Here is a 20,332-nt window from a genome sequence, read left to right on the forward strand (position 1 = left end):
AAAAATTAAATACAGTTTTGAAATTACAAAATAGGAACACCATTTAGTGAATGGTCTGTTGCCCAGCTGACTGAATTAGCAAACTTTGACAGATGACCATTTCATAACAGAAAGTAGAGAGTTGATCTGAGAGTTTTTACCTTTTTCACCRTGTGCCAAAAACTCAGAATTTGTGTGTGTTGTGACCAAACCCAAACCAATTAACTTCTGAACCACTGCTGGGGTTCTTCATGGGAGCATACCATATGTCACTTGGACCAAAGCTCCCAGGAGGCACCACGGTTGATTTTGCAAACCAAGTATTTCAAGCAATCACCGAACTAAATAGTCAGAAAATACTGGTATGCATAGCCGGGACTAAAACATGAGCGCACTCTCCTCCTCCATCAGCCATGGAGGCAATGGCTTAACGTATAGATGTATTTCTGTTAAATCCCTACACTACCGCAGGAGACGGACCTGTTAGGGGATCACCAGTCTCTCTCTAATGAAAGCAACAAGGGAAGCAGGGAAAAAGAGAGCAAATCTGAACAGCTCTTCCTGCGTACAGTGGGCAGAGCTATTTTCAACATCCCTGTGTAAATTCATATCCGTACTAGATCACCTTTATTTTTTGCATGATTTAAAAAAACTGCCAAGAATTTTGTCTGGCTTAGATAAGAGTGTAAAAGGGAGAGAGGAAATAAAAAAGTTCCTTTAGGTTCTCAGCACTTTCAGTATCTGTGAGAAGTACATTCTCTTCTCTCTAGTACTCACGCAAACTTTGAATTTAACCAGTCTGCCCAAAAGATGTTTTCATTCTATATGAAGACCTCATTTTCTACTAACATCCCAAAGTTGAGGTGCATCAACTTTGAAAGCAATTCAGTATCTGTGCCAATGACGGAGAAACCCAGGTTAACACACTCTTCTGCAGTATGCAGGAAGGATGAGGAAGCAGGGGAGGAAGAGCTGAGCAGTAGGAGGGCAGGAGCTGGCAAGAGGGAGGGTACAAGCATCTGGGAAGGAGGTGCATCCAAAGACACAGCTGCAGGCGTGGGTGAGGACAGATGGCAAACGGAAAGGCATGCTAGAGCACAAAGGTAAGGAGAAAAAGGCAGCAGCCATGAAACTTGCTTCTAAAAGACTAGGAGCAACTGAGCTACAGAAGACCTACACTAGAAGAGTTAAAGCATCAACAGGTTATAGAATACATTCAGCACAATAGTACTATTTGGTTTTAATTTAAAAGTTTATTCAGTTCTTGGAAAGCTAAAACAGTTTGCCAATACCRTTATCAGCAAGGAGCTCTGAAATGACTGGAATAAACTGGGCTGATTTTGAAATCAGTGATGTGAGTCAATGCTGATTCATCAGCAGCCACTGGATAACTTYGGAAATAAGACTTTCCGGCCCCATCTTCCTATCCCTGGCTATATTAAAAAAAAAAAACCACACACACACACACATATATATATATATAAATATATATATATATATATAAAAATAGTTCTTAGCCACAGTTCAGAAAACCAATTATGTAAGTCTCCTACAGAAAAGAAGATTTAAAAGAATCCAATAATTAGGATTAAGTAGGTTGGCCTTTGGTGACTGATCAGCATAATGAATCTAGTTATGTGAATGGCCAAGGTATTGGGCCAAGGACAGGCTTCTGGCTAAATCAGATTAAAGGCACTGGCTGGAAGAAGATTAGTTGCCACAAAATATTTAAAACATTGCCAAAAAATGTTTAAAACAGTTTCGTGATTTTTCTATACATCTACCTAAAGTGATTGAAATTTCCCATAAACCAAAACGAAGCAGCTGACTTCCAATGAACAAAAGATTTTTCCTCCTAAGCATTTTCAGAAACAGATTCCTTGCCCACGGATGCTGTATGCTTCTTTCCATGAAAAATAATTTAATTATCAATTTTCTTATCCATTTACACCGTAGTACATGGAAAATGTTAAAAAAAAAAAGAAGCAAAACCATGTAAGAGCAAAACAGAAACCATCAGAAAGGTCYCCTCAAAATGAAGCTGACTTCTCAATTCACCCAAAGGAAATGAGCACCCTTCTAACATCTCTTTTTTATCTTATAGTTCRTTGAAATCGTGTCTCTCTTTCTCTCTCTACAGGGTAATAAAAACATAATATGGGAAACATCTGACACACTTCCTCATCTGTTTAATGGTGATGGTACAAGGGAAATTACCCCTCTAATACATTTGAACATTTAACTTATTATCCTAAGTGAGTTTTCTCCCAAAAGCTTAATTTATTTAAACAAAACACATCTTTCCATGATGAATTGCAAAGGGCAAGAGGGCAAAGTTCTGTAATTAGACGGAGAGCAGTTGTGTGACTCTTCCCCAGCAGCTATTGCTTCTACTGTCGCTCAGTTTACTGCAACTTTCATTGAGTCTCACTCACCCGCAAGCAATGAGATTTTCACACATGAATTAGGCTTTTCATTTGATAACTTCAAGGTTACAAATTAATGCTACCCCAGTGGCTTGCTATTTGGTGCAAAAATGCAAGGTTGTGAGCAGCCTTCAATCCTCAGTTTTCCAGGTGGCTGGAGCCCACGYGCGCTGCAGAGCTGCGGGGAGGGAAGGAGGGCCATGCGGCAAGCCGGGGCACCRCTTCCTTCTCCACAACGCTCGTTTTCCTCAAAACATACACGCTGCGCTTTTAGGACAGTGTTAGCAGTGCCCAATCGCTGGCAAAGGTAGGCAAATAATCTCTTCTGAAGAGTGGGATCACCCCCACTGAGCTAAAATTCATGAATTCCTGGTAAGGAGGTGATGGCACATTGCTCCCGTGCCGCGGCGAGTGGGACAGGACGTCGATGCCACGAGGCGGGTACCGGCAGTCGGGAAACAGAATGGACGCTTGCAAAAAGATGGACTATCCAAAACGCAGGCACCCCTCATCGCACAGCAGATGAGCATCTTGTCCGAAGCCAGGTACGCGCTCGCTCCTGCCACACGCTCCACGGGCAGGTGCCCGGCAAGGAGCAGGCTGCACGCTGGTCAGGCGAAAGCTGCGCTCCTGGCCATCGCCGGGAGAAAGGGATGCAGGTTCCTCAGAAGCGCRGGCAGGGCATCAGTCCTCTGCCTATGTTTGCAGGCGAGCCGGCACAGAAAGAGGGCTGGAGGGAACAGGGGCAATTCAGATGCATTTTTCCTGCAGGAGGGACCTAGATGGTCCTCATAATCTAGATGTTCCTCATGTGTGGTAGCTGGGCACCTAAGAGCTGGATAGACTCATCTACAATCTCAACCTTAATTCCACTTCTCTTCCGTAATCTGTTTTCCTCTTTGCTTCATGTGTAAAATAAGTTATCCTAACAGACTAATGCAGGGCACTGGGGCCCTCTCTTCTCCACTGTTTCCAGCCCCATGTCTCCCAGTGGAAGTACACGAGTACCTCTGGACGGCAGGGACCAGAGGAAGCCTGCCAGCCCAAGGTATTTGACTGCATGCCATGTTCTAGCTCTTCACCAGGCTACAGATGTGCTACTGAGGCACAACAAACTTGAAATGATTTGTAGAGGGTGCAGGACATCTGCAGCAAAGACAGGAACTGAACCAAGGYGTCTTGAATCTTCATCCCATCTCTGCTCCGACTGGTATTTATTTTAGGGGAACAGAGGACACGCTGTGGCACGTGGAAGGAGGTAACACCACACACACACAGATTTGTACATTTTACAGAATCTGTTTTGACTGACAAAGCTGAGTGTCTTCCCAGAGAGTCCTCATTAACCCCTCCGGTTACTTCCTTCAGAGCAGCCCTGCTCAACTTACTTTCCTCATCACCAACCAAAAGCAAATACTTTCTAAGAACGTTGCAAAATGCTGCAACTGCAAAGAAGAAAACCTGGAAGAGCTGGAACATTTAATACAGACAGACATAGCTAATTCAAGCTGAATTATCCTCACTGCATAAACGTCTGTGCAAATAACAGACTTTAATAAGCCTTCAAAGCTGACACGGTATTTATCATTGATTAAATTTTTCAAATCAAAGTAACTATGGCTTTTACAGACATGCTTAGATGAGAACTGACACTAACTCAGTGGATCAGTTTAAGTCACTTGCAATTATGCACGTTGTATTTCAAACGTAAAATATTCCCAAAGTTTTCTTCTGTGCACTGTGACTGGGTAAACTGTTCTTGCTGCACAAAGTCTGTGTCACAGTGAAAGAAATAGTACACAATCTTGCACTGAGAGTCCATGTAAAACCTCACATACCCAGGAGGGCAAATTAAGCTTTTATGAAAAATTGCCAATTTACACGTTTGGCTTCAGAAATATAACATTGTTTTAATGTAGTTGTATATATGCCTATATATACCTGAAATAGCTGTACAGGGGTTAATGGATGTCCAGAATAAATTACATTTTTTGTACATTTCTGGCTACCATTTTCAAAAAAAAAAAATTGCAATTCTTCTGGTGAGGAAAGCATGTAAGAAAATGAAATTCTAACAAACAGTTAATACTGACAACATGAGTTTTTATTCACTGTATTTCATTAGTATTTCCTTCCTTTGCAGAGCTCTCAACACAGAGAAGTTATCAGAGAATTTTTTTTGGTTTGTAAGGGTTAAGACATCTGGTCACAACTGCTGAAGTAAATTAAGTAGCCTTTCCTGAGCAGCCAACTAAAAATGCTGAAGGCACAAAGGGCTTTTGATATCCAAGAAATCACAATTAATTTCAAGTACATGTAATGGGATATAAGATGGGATGAACCATTTGTTATTTGTTATCAGTTTCATTTTTTATCTGTTTTCATCTGTTTATCTGTTCATAGAAACATATGGTATTTACCAGTCAGTAGAGCAGAAACAGAATTTGCTGTAAGTGATAAAGAATATAAAAGGATTATAGGCAAAGGSAGCAAATGAGAGAATATATATTTCTTATCAAAGCACATGATAGCTTTCAGCTAGGCTCACTACAAAGATGCTTTATTACACTGATTTGTATTGTTCAGTGAGAACATTTCTAGGTTAAATAGAAGTTAATAAAACCTAAGTAATATTACAGACATTTACTTGGCAATACATTTGACAGCACTCAAACATAAGAAAACAAAAGAAATGTTAAGTATGACTCCACTGATTTGGAAGCCATTTAAAGAAAGTCTTCTCAAAAATGAAGCCTTTTTTGCTTAGAGTTGATAATTTGCCAGTCAATATCAGAGAGTGCAAGATGACTACAGTTTCCCTTGCTTTGCCAGAAATTCCTGAAGAAAACTACCACTCATGCTAGGACCATGTACTACCATGGTAGTACCCAAAGAAGGGCAGAAAGAACTTATATGCTGTATAGAACAGGAACTTTTTCATATATATTAAAAAGAAAACAAATGAAATAAACCATTATATTGACTAAACTATCCATTTATCCCTGTGCTGGTGTATAGCTTTTCTCCTTCGGTACTTCATCCCCTTGAAACTTAGTCCATACTCAGCCAAYCTATTTTTCGGATGTGACCAGCTGAAAGTACTAACCAGAAAAAAAAACCTTAATTGCTGCATCTGAATGTTTATATAACAAAAACATTATGCCACTTGCTCAAATTATTCCCTAGACGAACACTATATATATACACACCTAAACATATACCTATATATCTACACGTATATATACATATAGATGTGTGTGTGTGTGTGTGTGTTTGTATGCACACATTTATTTATTTACATAAACATTCTCTCATTTCAGGAGGAGGACACCCCAGCAACAGGACAATGAATAACGGTAGGAAAGAAGGATGGAACAATTTTACAATGCTCCTCACAGATCCGGCGAAATCCTAGCATGAGCTACACTTACCAGATGTACAGCAAAACCAAAATAAATGAATAAAAAACCCCCAAAGTGCTATGAAGACATATTCAAAGATTTCTAAAGGGTTCAGATATTCATTTAATTGCATTAGAAGGTATTAACAGATTAGGTCCCACATTTTGAAAACAGGAATATTACTTTTAGTAGGTTCTGTTTATAGGCAGTTTTAAGATTCCAGAGTGCACAGATGGAGGACCAACTTTACTAAGTACTTTATTAGCCTTGCAGATTTTATTAACTGTGTATGAGACAATAAAATCTAATCATGTAAATAAGATTAAAGATTCTGACACCCACAACAGAGGAATCAACAAATAGCTATTTTTGTTCCTTTTTATATAGACTAATGAAATATTTAGCGTAATTGCTCTGCAAATACTGAAGGATTAGAACTGCTAATTATATATAGCTTAAAAAAAGTATGTCTCTTAATTAATAAACCATAGAGCCTTTGACATTACAATTTATATCCTTCAAGAGAAAAAAAACAAGGGCAAGAATATGTAACATAAAAGACACACAGTTAACAACACGTTGTTTTAACTGTCTTAGGTCACAATTAATGTTGGTCCTGCAATTCATTTTTTCTTCTTTGATAGTTCCTTAGACTTTATGTAGATTAATTCCTCAAGCATTGGCATTCACTAATATGTGTTTTTTAGTAAGCTACGGCACAACGCTGACATCAGTGAAGGGACCTATCCACCGATCTTCCAGAACTAGATTCTGTCTGTCCATAACGTTACGCTATATATCTAGGCAATTGGCCATAACCGATAAAAGGTTGTGAGATTATTGAACCACTTCTTATCAACTGCGAGGACATAAAGAACTGAAACTGTCATGTAGAGTGATTAAGAGCAAGGCCAAGGAAACACAAATCACGCATATTTGGACAGAAAAGACCATAAGGAACCTCAAGTCATGCTCCATTGTCAGATAAAGCAAGACTATAGTAAACTGCAGCACTTACTAGAGTTTTATGGACCTTGGTAATTTCATATCATGTGGATATTCTATTTCTTCTATGCAGAATTAATGTTAGTTAATATTTAAGATGTTTATTTTATAGACATTTGTCCAAGACTTTAAAGAAATTTTTTTTTACAAAGATTGCCTACACATTTCAGATTTTAGACTCTGTATTTTGATTAGAACATGGTTATAACTGGTCATGCTTTCCCTTTAACAAAGTCCTCAAGAACACAAATCCAGAGTTTTAATGTGACCAGAGTACAATACAAACTAAAAATTATGACTCAAAAGAAATTAACAACCCCTTCACTGTTAACCAAAAATCTCTAGGCCCAGTGATGAAGTCTCTGTTTACTCAGACCCCACTTAGGCAAAATGCCACTAAGGTCATTCTCAGGCATTCACTTACCCATATGGACAACACAACATATGGACTTGTACAGAAGAGAATGGAGCAAACACTTGATAAGAAGTTCAAATTGTGTCTTTGTACTAGAACAAAATTATATTAAAATATGCACAGGCTTAATTTTTTTATACACATTGAAAACCATGCTACAGGAAGCACAAAGTAAGTGTGCATATATATAAAAATATGTGTATATACATATAAATATATTAAATATATACATCTATTTGGAGCAGTTACAATCTTACTTGCACCTTGTCCATGACTACCTATAAAAACCTTAACACCTTTTCTATAGGAATGTTTACAATCCTGGATTCTAGAAGTTGGGAACTATCGTAAGATGGAGTATTTTGTAAATCCTAATTTTCCCCCCCAAAATTCAAAATGTAGCATGCGTGCAGCTCTCCATGTGGTCTACAAAGAAACAGATTTTCCATAACCTAGCAGTGAAAAGACCCGTAGAAGAACTGAGACTTCAGGCAAACAGTCCAGTGACTACAAGTTCAGCAATAAACTACAATGAGGCAATAATGGTTTTATGATAGCTGTTAAACCACCTGTGCTATTAGTCTTACACTATTAATAACGGAAACAAAACCAGTAAAAACAAGTTCTTTTTAAATAGTCTTGACTAAATTAAAATTATCTACGAAGTTCTTTTTTAAGTGAATCGAAATAAACAAAAAAACTCTGTAACATTGAGTACAGGCGAACTGTGAAAGATAAGAGTTATACTGCATGGTGATTCAGCGCCAATAAAAGAACAGGGTAGGGGGAGGACTTTATGTATAAAACTGTTTTACTTCTTACCTCCAGAGCCTTCAAACGCTCTAACAGCAATTTTGTCTTTTCTTTTTCCTCTTCAGTACTGCTGTTTTCACTTCTTGAATCTTCATCTACTGCCACGTGAATTTTTTCCATACCTTCTTTACATTTCCTACTGTCTTCTGACAGCTTTTCCTGAAATGATTTTTTTAAATGTCATTACTCACAGGTGAAAATGAAGTTAACTATGCAAATGTCTTCAAGTTTCCCTTGTATATGAACGAAAAAAAGACAGAGCAAGTTGCTACTTACATAATTAGAGTACTAAATAAATGGAGTAATGAAGGGTCTGTTAAACATGCTGCCATGCTAATTCTGCAAAAGCGTATGCACAACTGAACTGCTATGTCTACTTAAGATTTAAAAAACGTGGAACTCATCATTTTTGTTAATAAAATAACTTGCATTTTCTTTAAAAGTAGCAATCCGAATCGAGCTTACCAGCTTTTACTGAAAATGTTCTGCCACTGAGATAAAAAGCAATTTATCCAGGAAAAGTTAACATATGTTTATGTCTACTGTATTTCACCCTTCTTCATCTAGAGCTAATATTTGAATTACTAAAGAACAGGCTGAAAACCAAGCTGCTACCTGAGGAAGTATACCACTTACCGATTTAAGATCCACACTAATATATAACTAAGGACACTCAAAGTGACAGCAAAATTTGCAGAAGTGCCCCAATCTATTTATTACAAGTCAGTCAGATTAGGTTGTTATTAGGTCATGCCAAGTGGGCTATGGCTGCTGCGTTTTACAAGAGGCCTATAAAAATCACAGGTTTGAACACTGAGTCCTATTAACTGCATTAGTTGTGTGTCCAAGTCCTATGTTGGGAGAGACGGTGAGATAGAGCGAGCAAAACATCAAGAGTACAAACAGGCACTGTAAAATATTGCATAAAAGGACAAGCAAAAGGGGAGAAAAGGGAACAACTGCATAGAAAGACAGCATGAATTATCACTTGAGTGCAACACAAGGTAAATAGTCTCTATCCTGGAAACCATGTTCTCTATAGGCAGATACAGTGTGGCAACCAATGAGAAGTTAAGGTTGGAAAAAAGAAGGTAAATCAATATTAAACAAAGGGCACTGTCACAAATCTAGAGAGGTCTGTAATGAACATTTAGTTTTTTCGTGAGCCTTCTTGATAGTTCATATGTACATATACACAGGCACATACTTCTATGATCTTCGCGTTAATCTATACCCTGAGAAGTACTTCCCATACATAATACACAACGCGAACTCTAAGCGTAAAAGTATGTATTTCATGAAGAACTGATCCAGCATGAGTAACTCTGCAAATATGTGATAACTCTTTGAGAGTTAACAGCAGAACATTTCCTTAATTAAAACCCAGAAATACAACCGAATTAAAAATCAACACTGTGAATCACATTCCTAACAATGTCTTTCTAAAAAATTAACTAGCTTAGAAAGTGACTATTACCATGTTAAAACTTTAATCAAGGATTAAGTTTATCAGCTGTGGCCTTAATCACTGAATACTCTTACCCAAACCATGAGGCACAAATCTCATTCTGAGCCTCAAAACTTAGACTTCAAAGAGCCAATCCATCAGGTTCCAGCATTAGTGTTATCCTGGTCATATAGGAACCATAAATATATTAGGTTTGCTTCTTACTTGCTACTTGCTGGTGCAATGATCAAATGTCCATGAAAGAGCCATTAAACTATTCTCCCTTCAAGCTGCCCTGATGARTACATTCATGTAAAACATACTGATCAACTCAAAAAAGCATTTTTTTCTTTTTTATTAAACACAGGTGCCTCTGATGTAATTCAAACACAGACAACTGTTCTCAGGAGATAGAGAGACGTGAATTAGATGTGCTAACGGGAAGAACACCTCCACACCCACACAGCGGCACCTTTCCTGCTGGAAAGGCTCACCTACGTCTCTAACACCTTGGGTAGACAGAGAGAAAACACAAAAATTAAATATTCAAATCTTATTAAAAGGAAACTAGGACTTTGCTGCTCACTGTAGCCCCACTCCCACTGAAATTAATGAGAAACTTGTCATCAAGTCCCACACTGGGTAGGCTTTTTTGAGCTGGTTTAAACTCTCATTGCTTTTCTGAAAGAAGCAGTATTTTGCAAACCTAAAATGACATCGTACGCTGCCCGTTGTTTCTACACACTCAGTTTGTTCTATAAAACACAGAAATAGCATACGGTTGATGAGCCCTTTGACCCAACTCCGCAGGCCCTGCAGCCAATGGCAAACAGCAGCTGAAAACAGCCCCCGCCGCGGGGCGATGGCGAGCTCGCGGGGCTCACTGGGAGGACGTAAATCACTGACAACACGGATCTACGAAGCTGTGCAACGCAATGACCTGGCTGCAACTCATCACAAAGCTGGCTTACAGCTGGATAAAGGAGGAGGGGGCAGCATAACACTCCCTCTGTCCACTAAGGAATATAAATAAGAACGATAAATTAAGAGAGCAGGAAATTCACTTAAAAATCCAAATGATAATTTACCCTGAATATGTATGAATATAGCTGCACATATAAAGCCAGTCTTCCCGCTGCCCAAGCCCAATTTCGAGAATACTGAACAAGAAAGTGTTTCCAAACTCGAGTATAAATACAGGGAATAACTACAGCCAGAGGAAAGATCATATGGAAGCTTTCAAGAAGATAAAGGACACCAAACTGCTTATTCTGGAAACTACATCCTCCATCACCCCAGGACAGGCAAAGGGCTGACGCTCTGGACACAGCTTCGGTAACGGTGCGCCAAGGTCACCACCTCTCCTCCCATATCGCTCGCCTTGCCGAGAAACACGCAGGCGTGAAAGGGGCGTTTAGCCAGCTATTTCGTATAACCACTATTATTTCACAAATGAATGCACTTTATACAGTTTTATCGGTAATACCATGGCTTGCCTGCTCTCTGCCCTTTCTGCTTTCTTAGGATGCTTTCTAGGAATTAAATACACTCACAAAAAATATTTGGAAAGAACGAGCTTGCTTTAAAACATTTCACTTTGTAACTAAAAAATTTTAAACCAAGAAGAGTAAGTGTCAGGAAAAAAAAGGTAGTTTGCAAGAGTATCCTAGATTTTCATTTCTAATCTTTATTACAGTAGGCATTAATTTGAACAAGGGCTCTTCTCTGGTAGAAACTGTACAAATAAATGATATGAAATGATCATATCATCCTCCAGGGAACCCATGTTCCAATTTTAACTTATTTGAGATTTTACAATCCAGGAACTATCTGCACAAGCCAGAATCTTTTAAGAAAACAGAAATCATTAACGCAGTCCACCAGCGGACAGACGTCCATGGGACAAACTTGCACCAAACACTAACCAGAGAGGTTCTTGAATCTTTGAACCCTTGGAGATATTCAAAACAACACTTGACAGGTGGCTATAATAATATAACATAATATAACCCTGATATAACTGGGTCAGCTTTGAGTAGGAGTTTGGACTAGATGACCTCCAGAGGTTCTTTTCAACCTAAATTATTCTGTGATTCTCCAGTCTGATGATAAACTGCATGCTTTCTGAAGGTAACGTGACAAAATTCTGCTTGAACCAAAGACAAATAAAAAAAGACCAAGATCCTTGAAATGCTGACTTTCTCCATGAGCGTTTGATAAGTTGCTGGTCTGGAAACCAATAAATAATAATTACAATTGACATCTTTACTCATAGAAGCTAACGATCATTTTCATGTGATTAACACAAATTCTCCAGAGAGGTGAACTGTTTCAGACAGATCCCTCAGTCACAAACTATTCCAATTTGGGGTGTCAGATTATGATGCCTGAGTTCAAATTTTTCTGCATTTCCTTTAATTTTTAAACCCTTGAAATTAACTAGAGACAATGATATTATAGCAGTTAAAAATTCATATTCTTTTGAGACTCACAGATGCATTTTTTCCAAATAGCACACTTCAAACATGCATTTAATCCAGGAATAAAATGTAGGTAGGACACATAACAAAGTATTGCTTTTGATGGCTCATAACCACTGACTTGAGGAAAAAAACTCAAAATCTTTCAAAATGTAGTTACTAACACATAGTATATAGCGGCAATGGTAACAGTGGTCCAAGATTCCCACCAATATTCAACCCCTCCTAAGTGAGCTAATGAAACTGCTCAGAACATTTAGCACCTTCCATGAAAATGTCTCAGAAGCTTCCACAGGACTTTCTGAATCAGACATCAAGTGCATAGTTATCTTAGGTTTCAGTGACCAGATTTGATGATCCAGGTATATCCTTTCACTTCTACCATTCTTTTCTACTGTTTTGAAGGCATTCTCTTAACCTCCGTACTCAAACTGCAATTTACAAAAACTTATATAGAATTGTTTATGGAATAATAAATCCTGAGTGTTGTTCCGTGCAAGGCCATTCTGTAGTCTTGATGTATTCTTAGATGATGTACTTTCAATGCTATTGCCTCTGCAGACCTCCTGGAGTTCAGCACTATTCTTCACTGTGAGTGCGCTAGATGAAATGAGCATCTTCAGATCGTTGATGTAGATAAAAACTGTGCGTGAGCTTCTTTGCACTTTCATGAAAAACAGCCCCAAGCTACGCACACCTAGCTTAATATGAGCTGAGAAAAGGCAGCAATTGCTCCAAGTACTACCTCCTTAATATTCCAGTAAGATGCAAATTGTTTTCCAATGGCACCTTGCTCCCTTTCTCCCCCCGACCATGATCTTTTTTTCTTTAATCAAAATTAACACTTGTTTACTGTGCCTTAATCCCTCTTTAATATGCCCTTTGAAATTTTGCAGTATCTTCTGATATGCTTTGCAACTTACTTCACACAGCAAAACCTGAACTGTATAAGATGCTTGCAGGTTAATTCAGAGTAATGCCAGGAAAGACGGATGAATTCACAAACTGTTTCCTGCAAGATGCTTTGTACAGCAGTAGTCAGTGATGTCACTGTGACATCAATTTGCCTGTTCCCTCAGGTCTTTTTTTTTAGTTCTCTTTATTTGGTAATGGGAATCCTTTCAATTTATTAAACTCTGTGACCCAGCTCTGGAAAAAATAACTGAGCGATCAAATTAGAATCCAAAGAAGGTTACAGAGGACTTAATAATGCAATCTAAATGATCTCTCAGTAGAAGGCTACAAATATAACTTCTGTTTTTACCTTGATTTGAAAATTATGTATTCAGCTGTGTCCTCTTGTTTTATTTTCTCCCAACAGAATAGACTAAAATATAGCTTAGCTCTAGATAGCACATCAGCAAATACAATAATAATATATTTTTTGTGTAGCTGACGGCTTTTGTTCAGAACAAGCTGACCAAAGCTGAAGGAAGAAAAAGGGATGCACATATATCACAAAATTTTACAGAAACATCCCAAACTGTTCACAGTTTAACATTACTGTTTTAAGGTAAAATATATAAAATTCTTCTTTTTCATCTCTGGATTTGACTTACAAAGTGAACAGACTGAGCAGTAAAATTCCCTAGATTAAATATGTGTGATGGATAAAAGAATAAAGTGCTTTCTTTATGTCTCTAATATGAACCTACAACCACTCGCATATCAATCTAAATCTTCTATGTATCACTCTTCACTCAGCACATGCCTCTATATTCCAGACTATCACCCCGTTGAACACTTTCGCAATTACGTTAATAAATTTCATGACGGTGCTTTTAATGCCTTTTCATGTCTCAGGAAAATATATTTCTTTTGAAAATGTTCAAATCTGAAGGGACTGTAAAAGAAGAAAACCTTCACAGTGAAATGAAATACAAAAAAAAAACAAACAACTAAGACTAATTGGTATTAGATGTCTTACCAGGTGTGATGAGCTTATTAGATCAGAAAGAGTAGATGGAGTTTCTTGTCTTCAGGTCATGAGCTGAAATTTAGACCTTGGCGTCCAAGCGGACTACCCTAACCTGGTGGCCAAATCTAGCTGTTGACACCATCCCGCCTATAGCGACGGGATATTCACATTATAAACAGCATCCTCACCACTGTCACTTCAGCTGTCAGAAGCTAAATCCAAGCCTGTCAGTTGTGGAGGTGAATCCTTCAAGTCACATTTCGGGCTTGATGGCAGGGCAGCGTGGCAGTAGCTCATCATGTTTGTTATCCTATTTTGCCTTTACAAAACGGAAGACCAGCTATGTTCAATAGCAATGATACTTGGGGAAAAAGGTTATTCTAACAGCTAAACTGTTTCTTCACACGTGTATATATGATGCTATGGGAAGAACAATGCAGTGTGATTTTTTATGCAGATATTCTATTATAAATTGGTTCATCATAGTACTATACTTAAAGCAATTATCTTTCCTCCCAGGAAATCTACATACAGCATTTAAATTTCCTGAAGGGGTTTGCAAGTATTAGAGTAACTACACTTGACTCAAGTGACAGTATGAAAATATCTACTTTTGACTGAAGTACAAACAAGCCAAATTCCTCCGTCAATTAAACTGGGTAAATTTTATGTAATGGCAATTAAGGCATTACTCCAGATTTAAATTGCTACAAAGCCAATTTTTCTTCCCTTTGCAACCCTTTTGCTTTTCTTTTTTTTTAATAATGTCTTTTCACTATTTGGATGAAGGCCAAATTTCTATTTAATGAGATGGAAAACTTGGAGTGGATTTTTTTATGCCATGGTAAAGTCTCCTAAGCACTTACACTTGTTGACCCACTTTTCTACACATTTTTTCTTTAGGGAATGACCCAAAGAAGCTCTAAAGAACCTACCTGAAGACAAGCATTAACTAGTATTCTTGTATAATGGTAACACATTAACTGACTAGTTCTCACTAGTACAGAGGATGACCTAAAAAGTTACCTGTGGGATCTGGACAAAAAAACAAGTTTTATTACATAACCATGTAACTTTTTGCTGATGCCAGGGAACAGGTGGTTTGTCTCACAATCTTCTCAAGACAACCTACAAGACAAGTTTGGAAAGCATCTTTACAGAAAAAAATAACCATTCTGCTTTAGATCAAAAAATCCAGCTTTTCAAATGTCATTATAGTTTATATTAAATATTTTAAATCAAAATGAAAAGAATTACTTTTCTTGATCAATAATGCAAATTCTTTCCAGAATAAATACAGTGGTATACTGACAAGTGGTTTCTTCCTTTAAAATAACCGTCAAAGAGAAAATATTGGTGAATACCTCATAATTTCCTCTTTTGCTGAGAATACAAGCAAAGAGCTGAACAGATTAATTTGTTAATTTTTAAATTTTAAAATCAGTATTGCTTACTGCTGGATTGCAAACATAAATGAATCACAGTCTGAAATACAGAGTGAGCAGTATCTTTTATGGAGATGTGAAAACAGAGAGAGTCACTTGGCCATACGCAAGATCCAGCCTATACTAAGGAGTGCAAATTGTTTGTTCAGCTTTTCTGTCCGAACTCTGTCACTAAAAAAACTGATTGCAGCAAATGGGTTTTATTATTTGTTATTTATTRCACTCACTTAGATAATGGAAAGAGTTATACAGGGGAGGTCTCAATAAAGATGTTTGTTTATTTGCTAGACTCTCCTGCCCGGTCGGATCCCTCTTCCACACGAGCCCAGGACGGGCAACGCAGTGTAAGGTCAACCAAGCACCTTTGGATCCTGACAGGCATCCGGAGAGGCTAGGGGCACCCAAGATCCCCTTATTAAAAACCTTCTTTTGGTCAAGAGCCAGGGGACACCCTACAGCCCTGGGAGCTCCGAAGGCAGCTGCCAGATGGGAGATGACAACGGAGCTGGGCTGGAAGCGACAGCGGTCCCATCACAAGCGCGTCTCAGCAGCCCTGCAGGCTTGTTTGCTCACGCAGCCAAAGCCGCGATTGCCCTCGGCCTCCATGCCAGCACAGCCCGGCTGCCAGCGGCCCTGATTCGATCTGCTAAAGCAACACATGCAGATAAAGAGCAACAAGTTGGCCTTCACGCACATGGATCCTGGCTTTGCTCCAAGCAGCAGATAGATTATCTTAAAACTGATAGTTGCTATAAATTCCAGGAGGTTTTTCTGGTCTCTTCGGACTCCCAAGCATAGGCATGTTAGCGCCGTACTCTTTTCGTTCAGATACATCCCCTGATTTAGAAACAAAGCAACCATGAGAACACCACTAAGGTCGAGATTAAGGCTGTAGACAACCTGCTGTGTGTAAATGGGAAGGTCCTGTGTGCATTAGGATGACATGCATCAGTCAGGCTGTGAACCACATCGCCTTTTGGAAGAATGTCTCCGCATTTCTCTTCTGCCTGTTTCATGTGTATAGGGTTCAAGCAACGTATATGGGAGGATTTTTATGGATTCTTTCCAAAAGAAAGATCTAGAAGAAAGATACAGCAAAAGATAGATACTCTATATTTCAGAGGAAAATCTAAAGGTAGAAGTCAAATCAGTATAATATATAGTAGTGTAGCAAATCATTCTGAACCCTCATCACTTGTTACTATAGATAGATAGGAGATTCTGGGAACGAAAAAACAGTTGTTTTCTGAGAAACAGGCACATTTTAGCTGTGAGACTTTGTTGCACTAAACATAACCCCAATGCTTTGTTACTGTATTACAAGCAAACAATAAAGTGGGAAATTACTTGCGCACATGTTCCCTGCAACAAAACTGTAATTTTGAACAGTGTCCGAGGAGCACCATCACTCTCCTCTGGGGGGAAGAACCCAATCTCAGTTTAGTTAAATATTGGAACAAATATTTAACAGAATCTTTACACACACGTGGAAAGCTGCCAGAAGAAAATCCATAAGGAATTAGTTACTACAGAGCTAGCCATGGACTTCTCTCTACAGAAAAACCGTGTGGCTCCTCTTCCGTCTTTCTCTGGGAGACACGAAACTGCTCGACGTTGCCCAGCAGCCCAGGAAGCCGGGCTGCTGCAGTCCCCTGTGTGCACCTCCAATCCGGAGATACAAGTTTAATTTTAAGGATACCTTTCCTATTTCTACATTAGGAGATAGCATTTAAAAATCCCTAAAGTGGATACCAGCTACAGTAGTTCAACTAATGCCTTTTTTTCCAGTTGAGCTATCCAGTCCCACGGTCACTTCTGCATGATCTGTTTTCCAGGCACCTTTATGTCATCCACCTGTGAAGTCTAAACCAGAAAAAAATCGATTTTTTTTTCTATCAAGACTTCTGGCAATGTCCCATCTATAAACCAGAATTGTTACATATCAGTGGCCTGAACATTAAGCCTGTATAATTTTGTGTTAAGAAGATAAAATTATACTACCAACAGACATGGTTTTTATTTTCATGAGAGAGCTATTAACACTGATGGCTGTGCAAATTAGAAATGACAGTCACAACAACTGTCCCACATTTGAGTCTCACAGAGCACGTACACAAAAAGTTGTATTGCTCTGGCCAACAACGTCACCTGAAATGCACAAACTGACTGGTGAAAACCGATCAGCTGGAGACGCTCTGTACGAGCACGGAAGTGGAGGGATGACTGGCCTGCTCCCTTAGACGGTGGTGGATTTCCAGCTGTGTAAAACCCAGGATTTTGGTTCCAATAGACACTGCTGAGCAAACCAACTGCACATGGTCACCAAAGCAGAGTCCATTTGGAGAGCAAGTTTCCAGGAAGCGCAGCTGGGGCTCTGGAAAGCTTGAACCACCAGGAATCACGATTTCTTATTTCCCTAAGTTTTTCATATGGATCCATGTAACAAACTCCCAACAGCAAAAACCCACTTCCACATTTTTTAATATTACTTGAAGACTGTCCAAGTTCCAGTCTAAAATTGATTCCTTGTCTATTAAAAATGTTCATATGCTAAGTACACTCTTTGGGGGAAATAAGCCTTTCTCCAAGTTTACAAGAAAATACAAAATACCTTTTTTTAAAAATCTATTTATTATCCATCTCAGTACTTATAAATGTTCCTGTTACCACAGGATGAGCAGCCATATACACTGATGACACTAAATGTGCTTGAGACGAAATGATACACTGTTACCTTCCATTTACAGGCAAAGGTCAGAGACGGACAGATAAAGTGAATTTGTCCAAGAAAATTGAGAAGTTTGTAGAATCAAAACGTAGTCTCCCAAACACAGTGCTTTAAATATCAGATCATCTTTCCTTTCTGATGTACCTGGAATTCGTCTGTCTGGAGCTCTGGTGCACTTATTGACAATTTCAGAATTATAACAAACTGTAAACTTACAACAAACTCTCTTCCTCTTCTATTTTGATCAATGTACACTGACAGATAAAGTCAAAAGGAGTTCAGAGTTCAAAGAAAACCTGAAAGACTTAATTTGAGTGATTTGTAATCACGTTCCACTCTATGGAATCACCCAGTAACGCGATCAAGTAGGGAAGACAGACAGACTCGAGGTTGCAGACATCCAGATCACAAGAACAAACCTAGAAAGCAAAGTTCTTGCAGAGTCCTTGTTTTAACCTCTTGGGTTCGAGCACTGCTCACAGTCACCTCTGGGGATGACTTTCCCTCTTAGATAAAGTATTTGTATCTCTAATGACAATAACATTAATGTAATTAATGGTTGGTTTAGCCTCTCATGGTCTTTCTTTTACGTGGGTAATGCCTCTTCAAAACATTGTAAAAGCTCTGATACGCTAGAGACTTTTAGCCAAGAAAACTTTTAAGCAACAAGTATGATGATTCAAAGCAATTTAAATCACACATGTTCTTTCTATATTTATGTGAGTATTCACTATAAATCTTCCCTCAGTTATTATTAAGTAAAATGCATGTATTATAAACTGTGGAGAATTGTATTGCAAACCCGCTTCTAAATTCATTTACCCTAAAGAAATTACTTCATCCATCTGCAAGTCCAGCAAATTAAATTCCCATAAGGCAGTTAGCTCTCTGGAAAGGGTTAGGTTGTTTTGCTTCAGGTGAGAATCCTGACAAGACCTAAAACAGTATTGCAATAATACTGCATGCTCTGGGCGCTATCTTACTACTATTTTTCTAACATGACCCCTACGCAACATTTAATGTTCATTAGCAATAATATTTATTCTGCAGTTAGGCATACTGATGTTACAATAAGAACTCAATTTCATATATCCCAGAACAACAATTAGATTTGCAAAAAAACAAATGCATAGACAATGGCCAATAGATCAAGAGTGTTTACTGCACAGAAGTACCTTTTATCACTATTCATATATTAATTTGAACAGGCTTCACATACCAAAACTAACCTATCACGGTGTCAGAGAATATGGGATTCATGTCCACACTGGAGATCTCTTAATACATGTCCTCATTTGTTCTAAAACATGTGGTTGTGAAACTCAGCAGTGAACTCTGATACTCTGCTGCACTGAGTACTGATCATACATTAAGAGGTATGTATCAGTATGTATGTATACAGTGTGCAAGGTAACTGCTTGATTGTAGAGAATGGCTTTCAAAACAATGGTAGTATTTATACATTCAATAAGTTTTTACACAAACGTCACTCGGAATTCATATAAAACCTTTTTTCACAGCTCAGCTCACACCTATACTTCACTTCCAAACACAGGATGATAATATGGTTATCATGTTCCTGAACAGCTGAATACATCAGGGTGTAAAGAACCTAGGTTACCTAGGTTGTACCTTCAAGTGCTCTTCCCATTTGTGAATTAGCCTGATACATGTCAAAACACTGTCTGAAAGCATTTAGAATGTTACAAATGAAATGTTCCTCCTGCAATATTGGTGCCTCTTGCCAACATTCAGATATGTTTGTCCATTATTTCTGCACAGTTGTTTTCATTAACACATTCATTATTCATACATTAATGCTTTATTAATGTTTTCCAACGTTCAAATACTTCTGTGAACATTTCAGAACACAGATTCTTTGCCAACTATTTGTTTTGATGAGGCCTTGAGGTACCAGCTTTTGTCATTACATGTGGTTGTCGCCTAAATCACACTGCACGGTTTGTACTGCCTGACTAAGTAACAAACATACATGATGCGAACCCATCTGTGGCCTGCATACCAGATATCCATATGAGGGCAGGAATGCCCTGCTTTGCATGTGAATAGAGCCATTCCATAAAATTTCAAGGAAACAAAAAACTGTTCAAAAGCTTGTCATAAAAAGTGAACAAAAGGGGTGTGAGGATGAATGAATCAAAGAGACATTCAGAATAAACACAATGTTCATGGAAATGTTCTGTATTTTTGACCTATTTTACCCATCACAGACTGGTATATGATGCAGGAGAGTAGCTATTCCTTCAGGAAAGGA

The 20,332-nt window shown here is 38.4% G+C and overlaps 1 protein-coding gene across 2 annotated transcripts in view; it reads right to left on the reverse strand.

Moving 5' to 3' along the window:
- Window positions 1-20,332, reverse strand: part of NCKAP5 (NCK associated protein 5) — a 366,198-nt gene that overhangs the window by 116,482 nt on the left and 229,384 nt on the right. For both annotated transcript variants that reach the window (XM_026089071.1, XM_026089070.1), the window contains exon 6: window positions 8,049-8,198. In XM_026089071.1, coding sequence (XP_025944856.1) covers window positions 8,049-8,198 — 150 coding nt within the window. The remainder of the gene's footprint in view (window positions 1-8,048; window positions 8,199-20,332) is intronic.

The sequence above is a fragment of the Apteryx rowi genome, unplaced genomic scaffold (genome assembly GCF_003343035.1).
Source record: "Apteryx rowi isolate R43461 unplaced genomic scaffold, aptRow1 scaffold_8, whole genome shotgun sequence".
NCBI classification, from domain to species: domain Eukaryota; kingdom Metazoa; phylum Chordata; class Aves; order Apterygiformes; family Apterygidae; genus Apteryx; species Apteryx rowi.